The 15,186-nt window shown below is 42.0% G+C and overlaps 1 protein-coding gene across 1 annotated transcript; it reads right to left on the reverse strand.

Moving 5' to 3' along the window:
* Positions 1-4,180: 4,180 nt before the first annotated feature.
* Positions 4,181-13,631, reverse strand: LOC307045258 (uncharacterized protein). The gene is made up of 2 exons (XM_079690791.1): positions 13,099-13,631; positions 4,181-5,285 (listed from the first exon to the last, which is right to left on the reverse strand). The coding sequence occupies exons 1-2, from the start codon at positions 13,346-13,348 to the stop codon at positions 4,195-4,197; spliced, it is 1,341 nt and encodes a 446-aa protein (XP_079546917.1). The 5' UTR covers positions 13,349-13,631; the 3' UTR covers positions 4,181-4,194.
* Between the last annotated feature and the right edge of the window lie 1,555 nt (positions 13,632-15,186).

Below are 15,186 nucleotides of genomic sequence, written 5' to 3' on the forward strand. Positions count from 1 at the left end.
TTGAGCCCTGCAATAAATCAAATCATCCTATATCTTTACATGGAAAATTGGAGCCCTCAATCCAAAAATAAAAAGGTTCATCAACAGTCAGTTGTTAACATATAAATAAGAAAATCAGTATGACAAAAACGTTAAACATATTGTCCACTCATGTTGATAAAGATGGAGTTCATGGAGAATATGTGTCCCCGGTGTTCCAGGGAACTAACCAAGTGTCAGAAAACACAACCCTCTCTATTTTCCTCCATACCCAAATCTCTAAAAAAAGGGGCTTCAACAGATCTGATAAAAACTGATCCAGATTTGAACACTGTCCTGACGCCAGGACGGTGGCGCTACGGCTATTGGGCCAACTCTCCACCTATCAGGTTAATGTGGGGTTGGGACACGGCCGGCCATTGCTGCTCGAAAGCGCTGGAGACGCTGTAGTACATATGCCTGGCCTGTAAGTGGCGCTGTAGTTTGCCACAAAAGCAGCGAAGAAGACTTCCCGCGCATGGTTGTCAAGGTCGCCCTTGTTTATTCTCCCCACCTGTTTAAACACCCACCTCTACCCCTCTTCCAAGGAACAAGGGGACCGTGTGGCAGAGTTTCAGTTAGGTTTTCTTTCGCCAGTCAAGATGTCCGTTAAAGTTTAAATCTGCCGGACAAAATTAGAAAAGTGCCGGTCAAAGGTCTTCTTTGTTATTTATTGAGCTTTAAAACAAATGAATAACGACTATATAATAAAACACGGAGGACGGAGATCTATTTTTCTCCCCCTCTTCTGACTTGATCAGAGCACGCTCCCCTCTCCTGCAGGTGGGCGTGGTCAGCTACAGCTCACAGAATCAGCCCCCTGCAAAAACAGGGCTGGAGAACAGCAAATACAGCAAAATTAGGCATGTCTAAAATGCATGATCTGTTTGGTATTTTGAAAACAGAAACGTATAAATATACCTTATATAGGTATGGCCCTACAATATATCATTTAAATATAGCATGATAGGTGTCCTTTAAGTCTTATATGAATGTTATGCAACAATGTTTATCCAGTCAGACAGATTTTTTCACGTGTGAACTGTCATATTTAAGGCGAGACACTACAGGTGAATAGGGTAATTTTTTTAACTTAAAGATATCAGCTAGAAATTTCTCCAGTTAATTACTTACAATAAGGCAATTGTTTTTTCTATTACAAGTTTTCAGAAATAGCATGTTTAAATATGCAAATTAGCCATAATCTCATTAAATATGCGCATATTTTAACACATTTCAGGAAACGAATTTTTTTTTATTGGATAAAGCCAGGTTCAAAATTCTTGTTTCATTTTGTTGTCATATTAGAATTGAAGGCTTTTACAGAAGGGATTTTTTATATCTCTTTTTATCACTAAATAAATCAGAAAATACTGTCAACAGCCCTAAAATATCAATTTTCGCCATGTTTTTAGGTATAAAATGTTATATAATTCAGGCTATGAATGATAAATGAACAAACCCTTCTGTAAAAGCCTTCAGAATATGGATAGGAATATAACTGGAAGGTTTGGTGTGTCTACGTGCTACTGAAGTGGAAATGTTGTGCTCAGAGTAGGAGAAAAAACTCATTTTGAGAAAACGACCTTTAAAGATATGTATTGTCAAATTCCATTTTTTTTTTATTGGAAGACACTATTTTCAGACACAATATCTAATCTAATACTTACAACAACAACAATATAGAACATATAAAACACAATACAACTGAAAACTGAGTAACACAGTATGTACCTGATGAACAAAACCACAGTAACACACACACACTACGACCACAGTAACACACGCACTGCAGAACTGCCACCCTAGTCCATGCCTGCTCCATAAGTAGGCCCCTCCTGCATCTCCTGCTGATGTCTTTTCACCTTTTTTGCTGTGCTTAGACTCTTGCGCCTATATTTCAAACTAGCAGATGTAATGGCCTCAGCTTTTGAAATTCTCAGCAAATCACTTTGTCTCATTGCGCTGACAGTAACAGCTGTGCTCTGGAGCCACAACTTCTCCATAACAGCCAGCATGGCAGAGGCACCTTCATTAAAGGTGGAGATGGCCATACTTGCAGCTGCCTCAACCCTGCTTTTCCCCACAAAGACCGTTTTTGGACACCGCGCCCATATCACAGAGTTGAGGCACTCATTGGCATTTTGAGTACCTCCATGCTGCATTCTCTGGAGCAGGCTGTCACTTGACATGCGGTGGTACACAGGGATAAGCTTCTCCCCCACCTCTCGCTTTAAAAAGTTTCCAGCATGTTCTTTGTGGCTACCAGGTGTTTCCCCATTATCCTCTGCTTTCCTATACCAACACCAGGAGGGATTGCACCTGGTGTGTAAGGGGCTGTCATCAGTAGACATGCCGTGGAGGAGACCTGCCCATATTTCTCCCTTCATTTTATCGATTGAACCCTGGTTGTTGAGAATTGCCCCCCTGTAATAATTTTGCAAAGTTTTGCATTTCTTTGCAGTCAGCTTCCCTACACCCTTCCCTCCTAACTTTTTCTGTGAACTCATTTTTCTGAGTGCTGTACCCATTCGCTTGTGGGCATGATTAATGCACTCTAATTTCACCACTTCATGCCCAGGGTATGGGTTCAGTGCAACCACCTCCCTAAATGCTGCGCTATCCCCATCTGACAACATCTCTGTGTACCGCACCTGGTGGCGATTCACAGACCTGGCCCACATCCTCTTGGCTGACTCCTGCTCCATTGCCTTGCTTGACCCTGGAAAGTTTCTTGCACAATCACTATGTGTCTGTCGCCAACTGTCATACTCCTCTTCTGTAATCTTTTGCTCTTGCTTGGCATTTCCCTTTAGAGCACAAGCATGGCAATAGGATGATAGGATTTCATAGTCTATCACCAATCCAGTAAGGATGTCAATGCACACACCGATCCCATAATGGGATGTGAAGCCTCGCTTTTGCCATGTGCCATCAAATGACACGCTGATGTTTATAACTGCCTCTGCATCCTCCCTCAGCAACTCTGCAACATCTGGGTCCACATCTGCATAAGCCTGCCTGACCTGCTCCCTTGTCCTGTGAAGTGACTCCAGGCCTCTCTCTATTTCTGCCACTATAAGAGAAAAAAATAAGTCAACTGAATGTCCTGATAAGTTATACTCTGAATTCAATAGTTCAAGTTTTCTTGGTCTCAATCCTGTTTCTATACCTGTCACTCTCTTGTCATGTCTCTGATAGGTTTTGAGATGAAGTGCAGGAATCCCCAACACTTTGCTTATTTTCTTCAGAGCTGCATAGCCCAAGCCTAACTCGTGCGCTAAGAGCACCATTCTCACATTCACATCAAAAGCAACATCCTTCCTGGTTTCGTCTTGAAGACGTGTAGATGTGTACACACTTTTGCGGTACCCACCATCACACAGACTGCACTCTAAAATTAAGCTGCTACAGAAACCATGGTTTTGCGGATCGATGTTAACTTTGAGCCCTGTCCCTGCGCAATTTGGGCAAATCAACCCACTGAGCAGTTCATTCAGCCGCGCTACATGTATTATCAGCCACTGCTGTGTGGCGCTATCTAAACCCTCCTGCTCTTTGGGTGACAGCTTGCGCATTGACGCACTAAGTGAAGGTTTTTCAGGTTCGGGGTCATTTGTTTTGTCTTCTACCTTGCTACGTGCAAGGGACAATTGTTGTCCTCTGCTCTTTGAACGATTTTTTCGCGGATGTTTCGGCATTTTGAGATTTAAATTTTCAGCGCAAATATAAACAAGGAAGTGTCATGGCGCACCACGTGACGCATCTGAACGAATCACGTTGTCAGAAATTGACACCAGCCAATAAGATTCCGTTCTTTGGTCAGATGACCCCTTTGTACTTTCACGATTGGTTGCTGATACAAAGGAAATGACCATATTTGGATCCGATGAGATTGTGCAGGAGAACCTGAGCTTTCCAACGGTACCTCTCATGACATGGAGCAAACAGCGGTCACGGCACTTTATGTTACGTTAGATTGCTAAATCTACCGACGGAAATAGACAAACTATAGTAAAATAAACACCTAAATGTGTATTTTGTACATTTTCCTTCCAAAAGCCTGAAAGAAAATATCTTATTGAATCAAAATAGCACAAAATCTCAAAATTGACATGGGCATGAAAAACGATGTTTTTGCCTGCCGTGTCTCGCCTTAAGACTTATTCATTGTCCTCAATCAGCTTCTGTAGCCATGTGTTCAGCTGAGTTGCTGATTGGACGCTCTGCCTCTCTGTTATCCTCAGTTTGCATTTCATTAAACTGTGAGGACTGACGACCAACACACTTGTGTCTTATCAAATCACTACGCCATTTAAATCTTTTGTCACAAACATTGCAGCTGTATATTTTCTCTCCTGTGTGGACTCTCATGTGTGTCTTTAAATGTCCACTATGTGAAAAAGCTTTCTTACAGACTGAGCAGCTGTATGGTCTCTCTCCTGTGTGGATTCTCATGTGTGCCTTTAAATTTCCATTCTGTAAAAAAGCTTTCTTACAGACTGAGCAGCTGAATGGTTTTTCTCCTGTGTGGATTCTCATGTGTTGTTTAAAACCGCCACTCTCTGAAAAGGATTTCTTACAGACTGAACAGCTGTATGGTTTCTCTCCTGTGTGGATTCTCATGTGTGCCTTTAAATTTATATTCTGTGAAAAAGCTTTCTTACAGACTGAGCAGCTGTGTGGTTTCTCTCCTGTGTGGATTCTCATGTGTTTCTTCATGTCTCCTTTCCATGCAAAATATTTTGTACAAACAGAGCACCCAAATTGTTTCTTTTCATTACTACGTCGTTGATCACTGACAGATTCATGTCTATTTTTCAGTGATTTTGAGCCTGACGCAGGTTCTCTGGTCTCTTTCCAATCAGCACTGTCTTCAGTGTTAGGTTCAGAACAGTCTCCAGTGTCGCCCTCAGTCTTTGGTTGTAAACTGCTCTCTGGATCTGAGTTACTGGCTGGTTCTGTTTCTCGACAGTCATCTCCATCAGCTTCTGTTTCCATGTGTTCCGTTTGCCTTTGATGAGGCCGTGGGGACTGAGGTTTCTCTCTATCATCTTCACTCTTCACAGCCTTAGGAGTGAAAGTGGACTTGGTGGTATCAGCCTCCTCCTGGTCCTGAAGCTGCTCTCCCTCCTGGCTGATCCTGAGTTCTTCCTGTTCCTGCTTAATGTGTGGGGGGGGCTCTGGGTCCTCCTGGTCCAGACTGGTGCTCCACGCCTGCAGGTCATGGAGAAGCTCTTCTTTAACCACCACCAGCTGCTGGACGTCTGCAGGGAACAGGAAAAACACAAAACATGTCTAATTTTGTTGGCTCAATTCACCTTATGTAGCCCAGCCCTTTTCCACTTCCAGTTAAAAAGGAAAAAGGTTTTTTTTCTTCTGTTTTAGCACTAGCTGCAATGTAAACAATGAATTGTATTTGGGATCGTTCACAGATACACTACGCCTACAGTATAGAATGAAAATACTCTTTTACAAATTAAAATCCTGCAATCAAACCTCATTTAAGTAAAAGTATGCAAGTATTATCCAAACATTTTACGGCACCTTCTTATGTAAAAGTAATGATGGTGCAGTAAAATTTTCCCTGTCAGTGTTTAATTTATGATGTTTCTTGATTATTTTGTATCAGTGCATGACATTAAGGATTTTGGGAGATGGACCTGTGGGCCATCTAAGCTAATTTACAGATGGCCCTGAGCCTAACAGAGATTGCCCTGAAAAATGCGAGCGGACGAAAAGGCATGAAGGGTTTGGGGGGCCTCCGCTAGAAAATTTAAATTTTTGCAGGTCTTAGATGCTTTCTGGTGCATTCTCTAGACTGAATTATGAGATGAACCACCACAATATTATATTGTACAATTTCAATTTTATTCTTAATTTCACTTGTTTGTTTGTTCTTGTTTGTGTTTGCTCTCTTGCATGCCCTGCATAGCTATAAGAAATACTTAAGTTGTTGGTCAAGACACTTTCCATCTGATGAAGGCAAATGCCTTCCCAGATGTAAAAAAGTAGAAAACATTACATTCAGTTGTAACTGCCAAAACAAACATTATTTACACTATTATGGCCCCTGTTAAAAATGTTTGTAATGTTATCTACTGTAAATTGGTCGAACCGGCGCGCTGGGTCAAACGAATGCCTCCTCATCCTGAAGCTGACCGAGCAGACCCGAGCCGCAGTCGAGAGGAGCTGAGAGGAGCCGAGCGCATCCGCGAAGCACACAAATAGGCGACGTCAGAGTTCCCGTTAGCCGGCAAATCTAAATCTCTTCGGTCAAAATAATTTCCCTTTAGCGCAATACCACTTCAGTTGCGCCACTTAGGTGACAGACAAGAAGAGTATGTGACAGACAAGAATAGTCAATTCTAATGTCTAACACTTAATGTGGAGAAAGAGATGTCCTGTATAGGTTGATTGTGCGTTGATCGGTTGGTAATGCCTCGGGGTTCCGGTGGGCATGTAAAGAAATGCATAATGCTGCGCTATACTTTGTGGCCTCACCCGGTTGCATAGCGACACTTATTGTTTAGGTGTCTTTTAATAAGCAGGTAGTCCTATCATTAGCTAGATCTGATCAATATGGGCATAAACGCAAGTGAAGTCTAAACTGACGGGAGAGAGAGATCAGCTGCTGCTGACGAGTCGACACGCAGCTCCGCATGATCACATGCAGCGGTGAGCGGACAAAACCCACACTTCAGGTTAGAATATCACACGTAGCTAATTTAATTACCTCTCAAACTACCTAAACTAGTTATAGATGTGTTTAGTTTTACTGTCGGGTCACTCATTACTGGATACGCGAGCTGCATGATACTGGCATAATAGATTGCCCGATCGGGCAACCAGCAGGTGAGGCTTCATTGCCCGAGCTAAATACTAGATGGCCCCGGGCCATCGGGCAGTCCTTAATGTTGAGCCCTGTGTATGCTGCATTTTACTGATGTACATGTTTAAAGTAGCGCTTGTATAAGTGATTATAGATAAGGGAACCTGCTAAATATTAAAATGTGTGTTTTTTATATACAGTACCAGTCAAAAGTTTGGACACCTTCTCATTCTCATTCAATGGTTTGTTGATTTTAATTTGTTTCTACTTTGTAGATTAATACTGAAGACATCAAAACTATGAAAGAACACATATGGAATTATTTAGTTAATAAAAACGTGTTAAAAAAATCAAGAATATGGTTTTTATATATATATATATATATATATATTGTTAGGGAATAATTTGCTTAGGTATTCAACCTTCGACAAAGTTAGTCATTTTCTCTTCTCACTGTCTCTTTTCCCATGGCATAGTTCTACGACGAGGGGCAGCTTGGCGCATTGTTGTTGCCAGCTTATCACCGAGCACAAGCTGGCATGAGATAGTTTATTATTCAGGGACATCTAGAGGCCTTTCTTTTATCTGGAACGTAGATTCCCTGGCGCACATTATTTTCTATGCACGAGAGCTCTCGTTAGATTCAGGGTCTGTATTTGTTTAGTCTCGCTGATAAAGAATGTTGATTATTACACTCCGAACTAGTTAAAACCTGGAACTACAGAAGAGTTCTTCAGAATTGGTTTGGCATCTCAACCGTGTGGTCAGATCGTGGCCCGTGACATGTCTTGTGAATTCTCCGGCCGAAGCTCCAAATAAACCGTCAGTGTTTGCCATCAAAGCTCCAGCTCTCCTCCTTGTGTCTCTCTGAGTCCCGTCTCCAATTGCTTCAGAAGTTTCCCCCACATACAGTGGCGGCCGGTCAATAGGGGCGCTAGGGGCGCCGCCCCCCCTCTTACCACATGTTTGATTGTCATTAAAAATTAAAAATTCATAAAAGCATATATTTCCCAAAAATATTTATTTTTTATTTTTTCAAGAACAAGGTAAATATTATATAGTTGGTATCAGTAAAATGTATAATCTACAATAAAATCTTGTTTAAAATAGTTTTACGATGTCTAAAGTTACTGATAAGTCACATGTTTCCTGCCTGGCCGCAGCGTGTATCATTACCCTCTCTCGTCCGGGCGGTAGAAAAGAGCCCTCAGCCAGAGCAGCTGCAACCAACAAGCTGACTGTTGCTATCTGTAAACTATGCCGCCGAAACATAATTTCAGCCAATCAGCGTCGTCAGATCTGATGCTCAAAGGGCGCCCTTTCAGCGCCCTGGCCTGTGTGTCTGTTTAGACTCGTATCCAAGGTGACGCTACAGTAGGGGATGGCTGCGTCTGCAGTTGTAGACTCCGGTGCTAGTGGATCGCCGGAGCTGTAGATTAACATTTGCATGCTTATTGTAGTTGTAAGGGCAAGGCCTGTGGCACCATGGAGCATATGTGTGGGCTGGACCTGTATTTTACAGGAAAGGAGTGATCAGAGGGTCGAGTTGTCGATTCTTGTTCAGTTTTCATCTTCCTCCCCCTCTCAGACTTTGAGTTGCGCGCGCTGCTAAAGAGACGCGCTAACATGGAAACCAAACAATGGTGTACCTGTATTAAAGTCAGAGTGGAAACAGTTGTGAGTAAATCTGTTTTTCTTCAGAAATCGGGAGAAATGCGGGTGTCTCCAGCGAAAATCGGGAGGGTTGGCAAGTAACACACACACACACACACACACACACACACACACACACACACACACACACACACACACACACACACACACACACACACACACACACACACACACACACACACACACACACACACACACACACACACACACACACACACACACACACACACACACACACACACACACACACACACACACACACACACACACACACACACACACACACACACACACACACACTTCATATTTAGTCTCCTGATTTTAAATGCCCTAGTATGGTATAGCCCCACCAAAAATACATGTTCATTTATATTAATGTTTTAATTACTTTATGACCTGTGTACTAGTTCCCCTATTATTTATCAAGTAACATTTTAGATATTTTTTGAATTTATTATTGAACATATTTATTCATTGATTTCGTTATGAATTATTCTCCCGTAATTTGAATTAATCCAAAGTATTGTTTTTTATTTCCTTTTTACACATTTAAAAAGAAAAGGTCAATAAATAAGCACATTAAAACAACCAGGGGTAGACATTAAGGGTAAAATGCCACTGGCATTGTATTATCACTGGCCCCACCATTGCCCGGAGCATTCGTCCAAAAACAAATCAACTTATAATGAAAAAGATTAACACATTTGTTGCAATAGTAATTTATGCAGTACCGGTAACTACATTACTACTTGTACTACAACATTTGAATCATCAGTTCTTCCTCATTTTCCTCAATTGTTCATATTTGGTTTATTAAAATAATGATATTATGGTCATTGTTAAAAAAGTCTGCTATTATTATGAGTATTATTATTTGTATAATGGCTTTCTGCCTTCCTGTCATTAGGAGTTAGAAATGTAATGGCTATGTAATAGATTAGATTAGAACCTTCATTATCCGAAACTGCTGGGACATTTCCCTATAGCCAATACCTTTATATTGTCTACTCTTCACTTACTTGTCAGCATAGGTCGGCAAACAGCTGTTTGCTTTTCACCCAACAACGACTCACGGGACGCTATGTTGTAGCGTTGATAAACGAAACAATTTAACAAAATTGCTAGTCAAAATACCAATACCACAGGAATTTTTTTTTTAATTTAAACCAATATTTTTAATGGCCCGAGCAGGCAAGTGGAAAGTATGTTATGCTGGCCCGGGGTGTCTAAATAGTGCTTCTGGGCCAGCGGGCCATTTATAATGTCGAGTCCTGACAACATTGTCAAATTATCTCACATTTAATCAACTGGCTACCTGCATAAAGTCAAGTGCTCGGCGCAGTTGTCGGCGAAATGTCGCTCCTCTGTTTTCATTTAAACAGCTTCTTATATCCGTTAGCGCAGCTAGCTAGCACCAGATGCTAACAACAAAAATAAACGTAAGGTGTGCCCGTTCTCTCTCGCGCCACACATACACACACCCTCCCGGTCCTCCCGATGGCCAGTCGGTGCCTGCCGGTGACCGTGGAAGTGTGGTCTGCCGCAAGCGGACGGCAGGAGCGGGGCTCTCAGCATCAGCTTGTAGATGGTATTTTAAACTCGATGCTCTCTGAAACTACGGGCGGCCGAGGACAAAAAATACACATGCGTTAATCGCGTTAAAATGATTAGTGGCGTTATTAACACGTTAACTTGACAGCCTTCCTATTTTTATAAATATATTTCAGGGTTCATACACTTTTTCACAAATGATTTTCAATGACTTCTCCATGATCTTTGCCTAATTTTCCATGACCGAAAGAAATTACTCTTTCTCAGCGGTACCACTGAAAATTGTTTATTTTAACATGGAACAGGAAAATAAGGCCAGCAAGCATATGAAACATGTTGTGCCTATCTAAAACAAATCAAATAGTAGGCGTACTAGCTTCTACACGCTAAAGCAACTGAAGTCAGAGATGCAAACTCATCAGGTATGAAAAAGGTGACAAGGATCCGAGCCTCCGACCCCACGGAATATTGGCTTTAAAATTAGGAATAACAGAGGATTTTAGCAATCAGAACAACTAAAGCAGCAGTGTTAATAATAGCAGAAACGCTCAAGAGTCATATCTAATATAAATATATAAAAGCATTTATTAGGGCCCGAGCACGGAGCGCTAGGATCCAATGGCGTCCTAGCACGAAGTGCGAGGAACCTATTGTTATCCTACGTATCCTTATTAGGGCCTGAGCACGAAGTGTGCGAAGACCTATTGTTATTCGCACGATTCTTATTATTATTCCTCTGCTGGTAAATCCTGAATTTGAGGGCTTTACGACGCCATTCATGCAGCGAAATTTTGCACGGACGGCAGGACCGGTGAAAAATTCGACATTCTGGAGTCGATGGGTTAAAAAACTCCAACATGCTCGCTAGCGCAACCTTTATGTAAAAAATGTTTGAAAAATTTACAAAGTCGCACCGTAAGTCGGATGGACCTGAAAGTTGGCACACTTATCCGGGTGGACCTGCTCTACATAAAGTCCTCTTGAGCCCCTAAGCTCCACCTACTTTGATTTTTTTTAAATTAGCATAATGTTAAAAACAGTGAAATATCATACTAAATTTCAATTTTGGACACACACACACACACACACACACACACACACACACACACACACACACACACACACACACACACACACACACACACACACACACACACACACACACACACACACACACACACACACACACACACACACACACACACACACACACACACACACACACACACACACACACACACACACACACACACACACACACACACACACACACACACACACACACACACACACACACACACACACACACACTATCAGGCTACAGCCCTTGTATATTTTATTATGTGAAGCACTATATGGTTTCATGAAAAATCTCTACTGTTTTCTTGTATATATCTAGCATACAAATAAAGTGTGTAATGTAGGCCTGTTACATATATTATTGCTGTTCTCACTGTAAACATCGCGTATGAATGAAAACAGTTGTATTAAAATAAAAAAAAGTAGCCTAACATCCAGGGGGATGTGATTAGTGAGTAAACAAACGGTAAAGGGCAGAAAGTCTGATGCACATTTGATCATCTTAAATAACTTATAATCGCAGCGCGAACAGTTTGCAGAGCTGTGCTCCGTTGACATAAGTCCAGCCATGCGTCACGCCTCTTTTAAACATCACTGTTGGCTGAAATCGACTCCGGAGGATACATCCCTCGGTTATAGCTCCTCCAGAGAGACTCCTCTCTCCTCTACATCAGTGTACCCTTGGTTATAGCTCCTCCAGAGAGACTCCTCTCTCCTCTACATCATTGTATCCTCGGTTAAGGCTCCTCCAGACAGCCTCCTCGATAATCGATCCTCTACGAGCCTTTAGAGAAATGTGTTTTCCTTCGAGACGGTGCGCCAACATCCGTTTCCGGGTCGCTACTGGAGGACCTGGGAGTCTGGGATGCGAAAATGATAGAAATCACAAACGGCTCATTTCGGAGGACTCGCGCACGTCTGCTTGGCGCCGGGACAACCAGCCGCCCTCCCCGACAGGCGCACGGACGCGAGGGCCCACTCATCACTGCGTGCACATCTGTGACCGCAGTTTTAATTATTGTAATAAAGTACATTTGTCTAATAATACTTACATACTTTTACTTCCCATGTCATGCTTTTCTGGTTATTACCCGTCCCCTTGTGTGTTATGAAGGTTTTTCTGCATGTAAACGGTCTGCAAAGTCACAAACCCTCAAAGTACACCCCGTAGCGAATAAAACTCTAACACGGAAAAGACCTGTCTATGCTGCCCCAGATCGCCTCGTTGGAGATTTCTCTTTTTCTTCCTGGGTACAGTGACGTCACCATACCCAAATGGACCAATCCGTGGAGCTCCTCACACACACATACTCTCTCAGCTGTGAAACTGTGACGCGCTGGGGGAGTGCTAGTGGAGCCTCACAGTGGCGCGCTTACACTGTAGGTGCGCCGTGTTTGGGGGTGCGGGTGCTCGTGGACACGGCACCCAGACCCCACGCAGCATTCTCATCTGTTTGTCATTACTGGTGTTATTTTCGGGTTGCTAACGCCATTGTAACACATAATCACAGATGTTCCGCTGTAATGGTGGTGGACTCATCAGAGCACAGTGGGCTCATAGGGAGGGGGAGGCAGGAGCTCCAACAAGCCGTTTAGGACAGAGTGAATACACATACTATACAGAGATGCTGTATGAGAAACCAATGTGAGTTTGGAAAATTGCACAATATAAATATATTCTAGTATACCTCAACAATTGAATTATGATCAGTAGAAATGGCAATGACATGGGACCTTTAAATAAGATATGAATGCAGTACTTTAACTTGTAATGGAGTATTTTCACAGTGTGGTGTTTGTACTTTTACTTAAAAATCTACTACCTGCAGCAAGTGCTGATAAAGGGTCTAAAGTGAGAATACAAAGTCTAAAGTGTTATTAATGTGATAATAAAGTGTGACTAAAGAGTTTAAAGTGTTAATAAAAAAGTAAAGGGAACAGACCTGCTTTGTGTATCCGAAGCTGAGGCTGTAAAACAGCGTCCAGTAGTTTCTGGAGTCTCTCGTTCTCCTCTTTTGAACGAGACAGCTCCTCCTCGAGCTCTGCTATAGTCTTTTCAAACAGAGCAAATATCTCTTCAGCAGCAGCAGTGAGTCGCTGCTTCTTCAACAACAGCAGCATTTGGACTTTACTCATGTTTACTAGATCACTTTTTCCTGCAAACTCCGTTAAACACACCGTTTCTCTCTTCATCAAACTCTCAATCTGACTAGTGTTGCCAACGTGTTTCCAGCTAGCATGCTAAGCTAGCTCCTACAGTCCGAGGTAAACGCTCCAGAAAAAAGAGCACAGAGTCCATTCGGAGGTTTATCCAGACACACAGATGATGGATCAGTAGTGCTGGAGCTCACACACACTTTATCAGGAACACAGAGAGAGAGAACCGTAGCGACGAGACGCCACCTCGATCCAGGTTAGAAAGAGCTGGGAACTTCACTTCCGGTGCGGTTTGAGGACGTCAAAATAAAAGCGGGAAGGATTTCTTCTTGTTTGTTTTAACATCCGGACGTTGCATTACCGCCTACTGGATACATATTAAAAACCACTCTTCCAAAAAAAACTATTATAGCTAACAGAAAATACTCATATAGGAAAAAGGGAAAATAAATAAACATCATTGAGCTAAACAGATTGCAGGTACACAAATCAAATATCTGTATAGCAATTACAAATGTTTGGCATATCTGAAGCTGATGTTCTTACAGGATTCGTGCTGTCAGAGTTTGCATCCTCGTGGTTGATTGCACTTATTGTAAGCTGCAGAGGTGGAATAAGTACTCAGATCTTGTACTTAAGAACAAGTAGAAATACCAGAGTGTAGGAATACTCTGTTACAAGTTAAAGTCCTGCATTCAAGATGTAAAGTAAAAGTACCCATTTCAGAATAATATATATTATATGTTTTGATTATAATCATTGATGCATTAATGTGTTTATCACATTTAAATGCTGGACTTATTTGTATTGTGTTGATCATTTCTACACACTGTGGTTTTACTATTTTTATTTAAAGAGCAACTTGCAGGTTAGAGACACCAGTGAATAAATGTGTAGGAAAATGATGAATACACTAGATTTTCAAAAAAATATACAGAAATATACACTACAGTGACATCTGGCGTCGTTTTTGTAAGACATTTTCACTTCCGCATAAAAAAGCCTCCGCACGTGACCTCCCGCGTGTGACGTAACATGGAGGACCCTTTTTGGAAGGGTGGTTTTTAATGGAGAGGCGAAGTCCCTCCCCTTCCGGGAGCCTCCATGGGACCCCGGAAGCGGAAAATTATACATTGAATTCAATGGAGAGAGAAAACGTATATTTTGATCCCGTTTGAATTGTGCCACGAATGACACATATGATGTTTGTCAATTTAAAAGAACATTTTGCAAGTCAAAAAAAATAAAATGTGTCGTAAAACTGTGAAGTAACACATTTTTTTGTGTTAAGCCGCTCAGTGAACTACATGTCTCTGGTCCCGCACAATACGCGTCACCAACACAAAGATGACCGTCACGTTGGCACATTTCACCTCATTCTTTCAGAATGAGAATAAAAGTATAAAACGAGGTGAAAATCACTACAAGTCTGGGCACGTTGAGAGCTGTACATACACGAAAGGGGAGTTAGTCGGTTCTGTAAGAGCCAGCATGCGGGACCGGCTTTACAAGGTTTCGGTGAGTAATATGAGTGCAATGTTTAAGGTTAATGTCAGTCAATAAGGAGGAGAATGAAAAAGAAGATGATGAACCACAGACCCGGCATATAATGACTGCAGTGTGCAGGGCTGTGTTAATTTATGTTACTGTTATCAATAGCATTAGTTGACTGAGAAAACCGTCAAGAAAAAAGTTTAGCGATGTTACGAGTCGACTAGCATAATATGAACCACGGCTGTGATTGACAACCTGGACAGCCAGTCAGAAGCTAGAATGCCAACTTAGAGAGCCAATCAGAACCTAGAACGGGTGTACTGTATACGGGGGTGTATGCTGTGGATAACATTAGTGTTCACAAGAACAAGGTACACTCC

Source organism: Notothenia rossii (genome assembly GCF_949606895.1).
Source record: "Notothenia rossii genome assembly, chromosome: 6".
Lineage (NCBI taxonomy): Eukaryota > Metazoa > Chordata > Actinopteri > Perciformes > Nototheniidae > Notothenia > Notothenia rossii.

Excerpts from the sequence above, each read along its gene's own strand:
- LOC307045258 (XM_079690791.1), bottom strand. The coding sequence starts at position 13,348 with ATGAAGAGAGAAACGGTGTGTTTAACGGAGTTTGCAGGAAAAAGTGAT. Across the intron at positions 5,286-13,098 it reads GCTTCGGATACACAAAGCAG|ACGTCCAGCAGCTGGTGGTG; the intron begins GTCTGTTCCCTT and ends TGTTCCCTGCAG.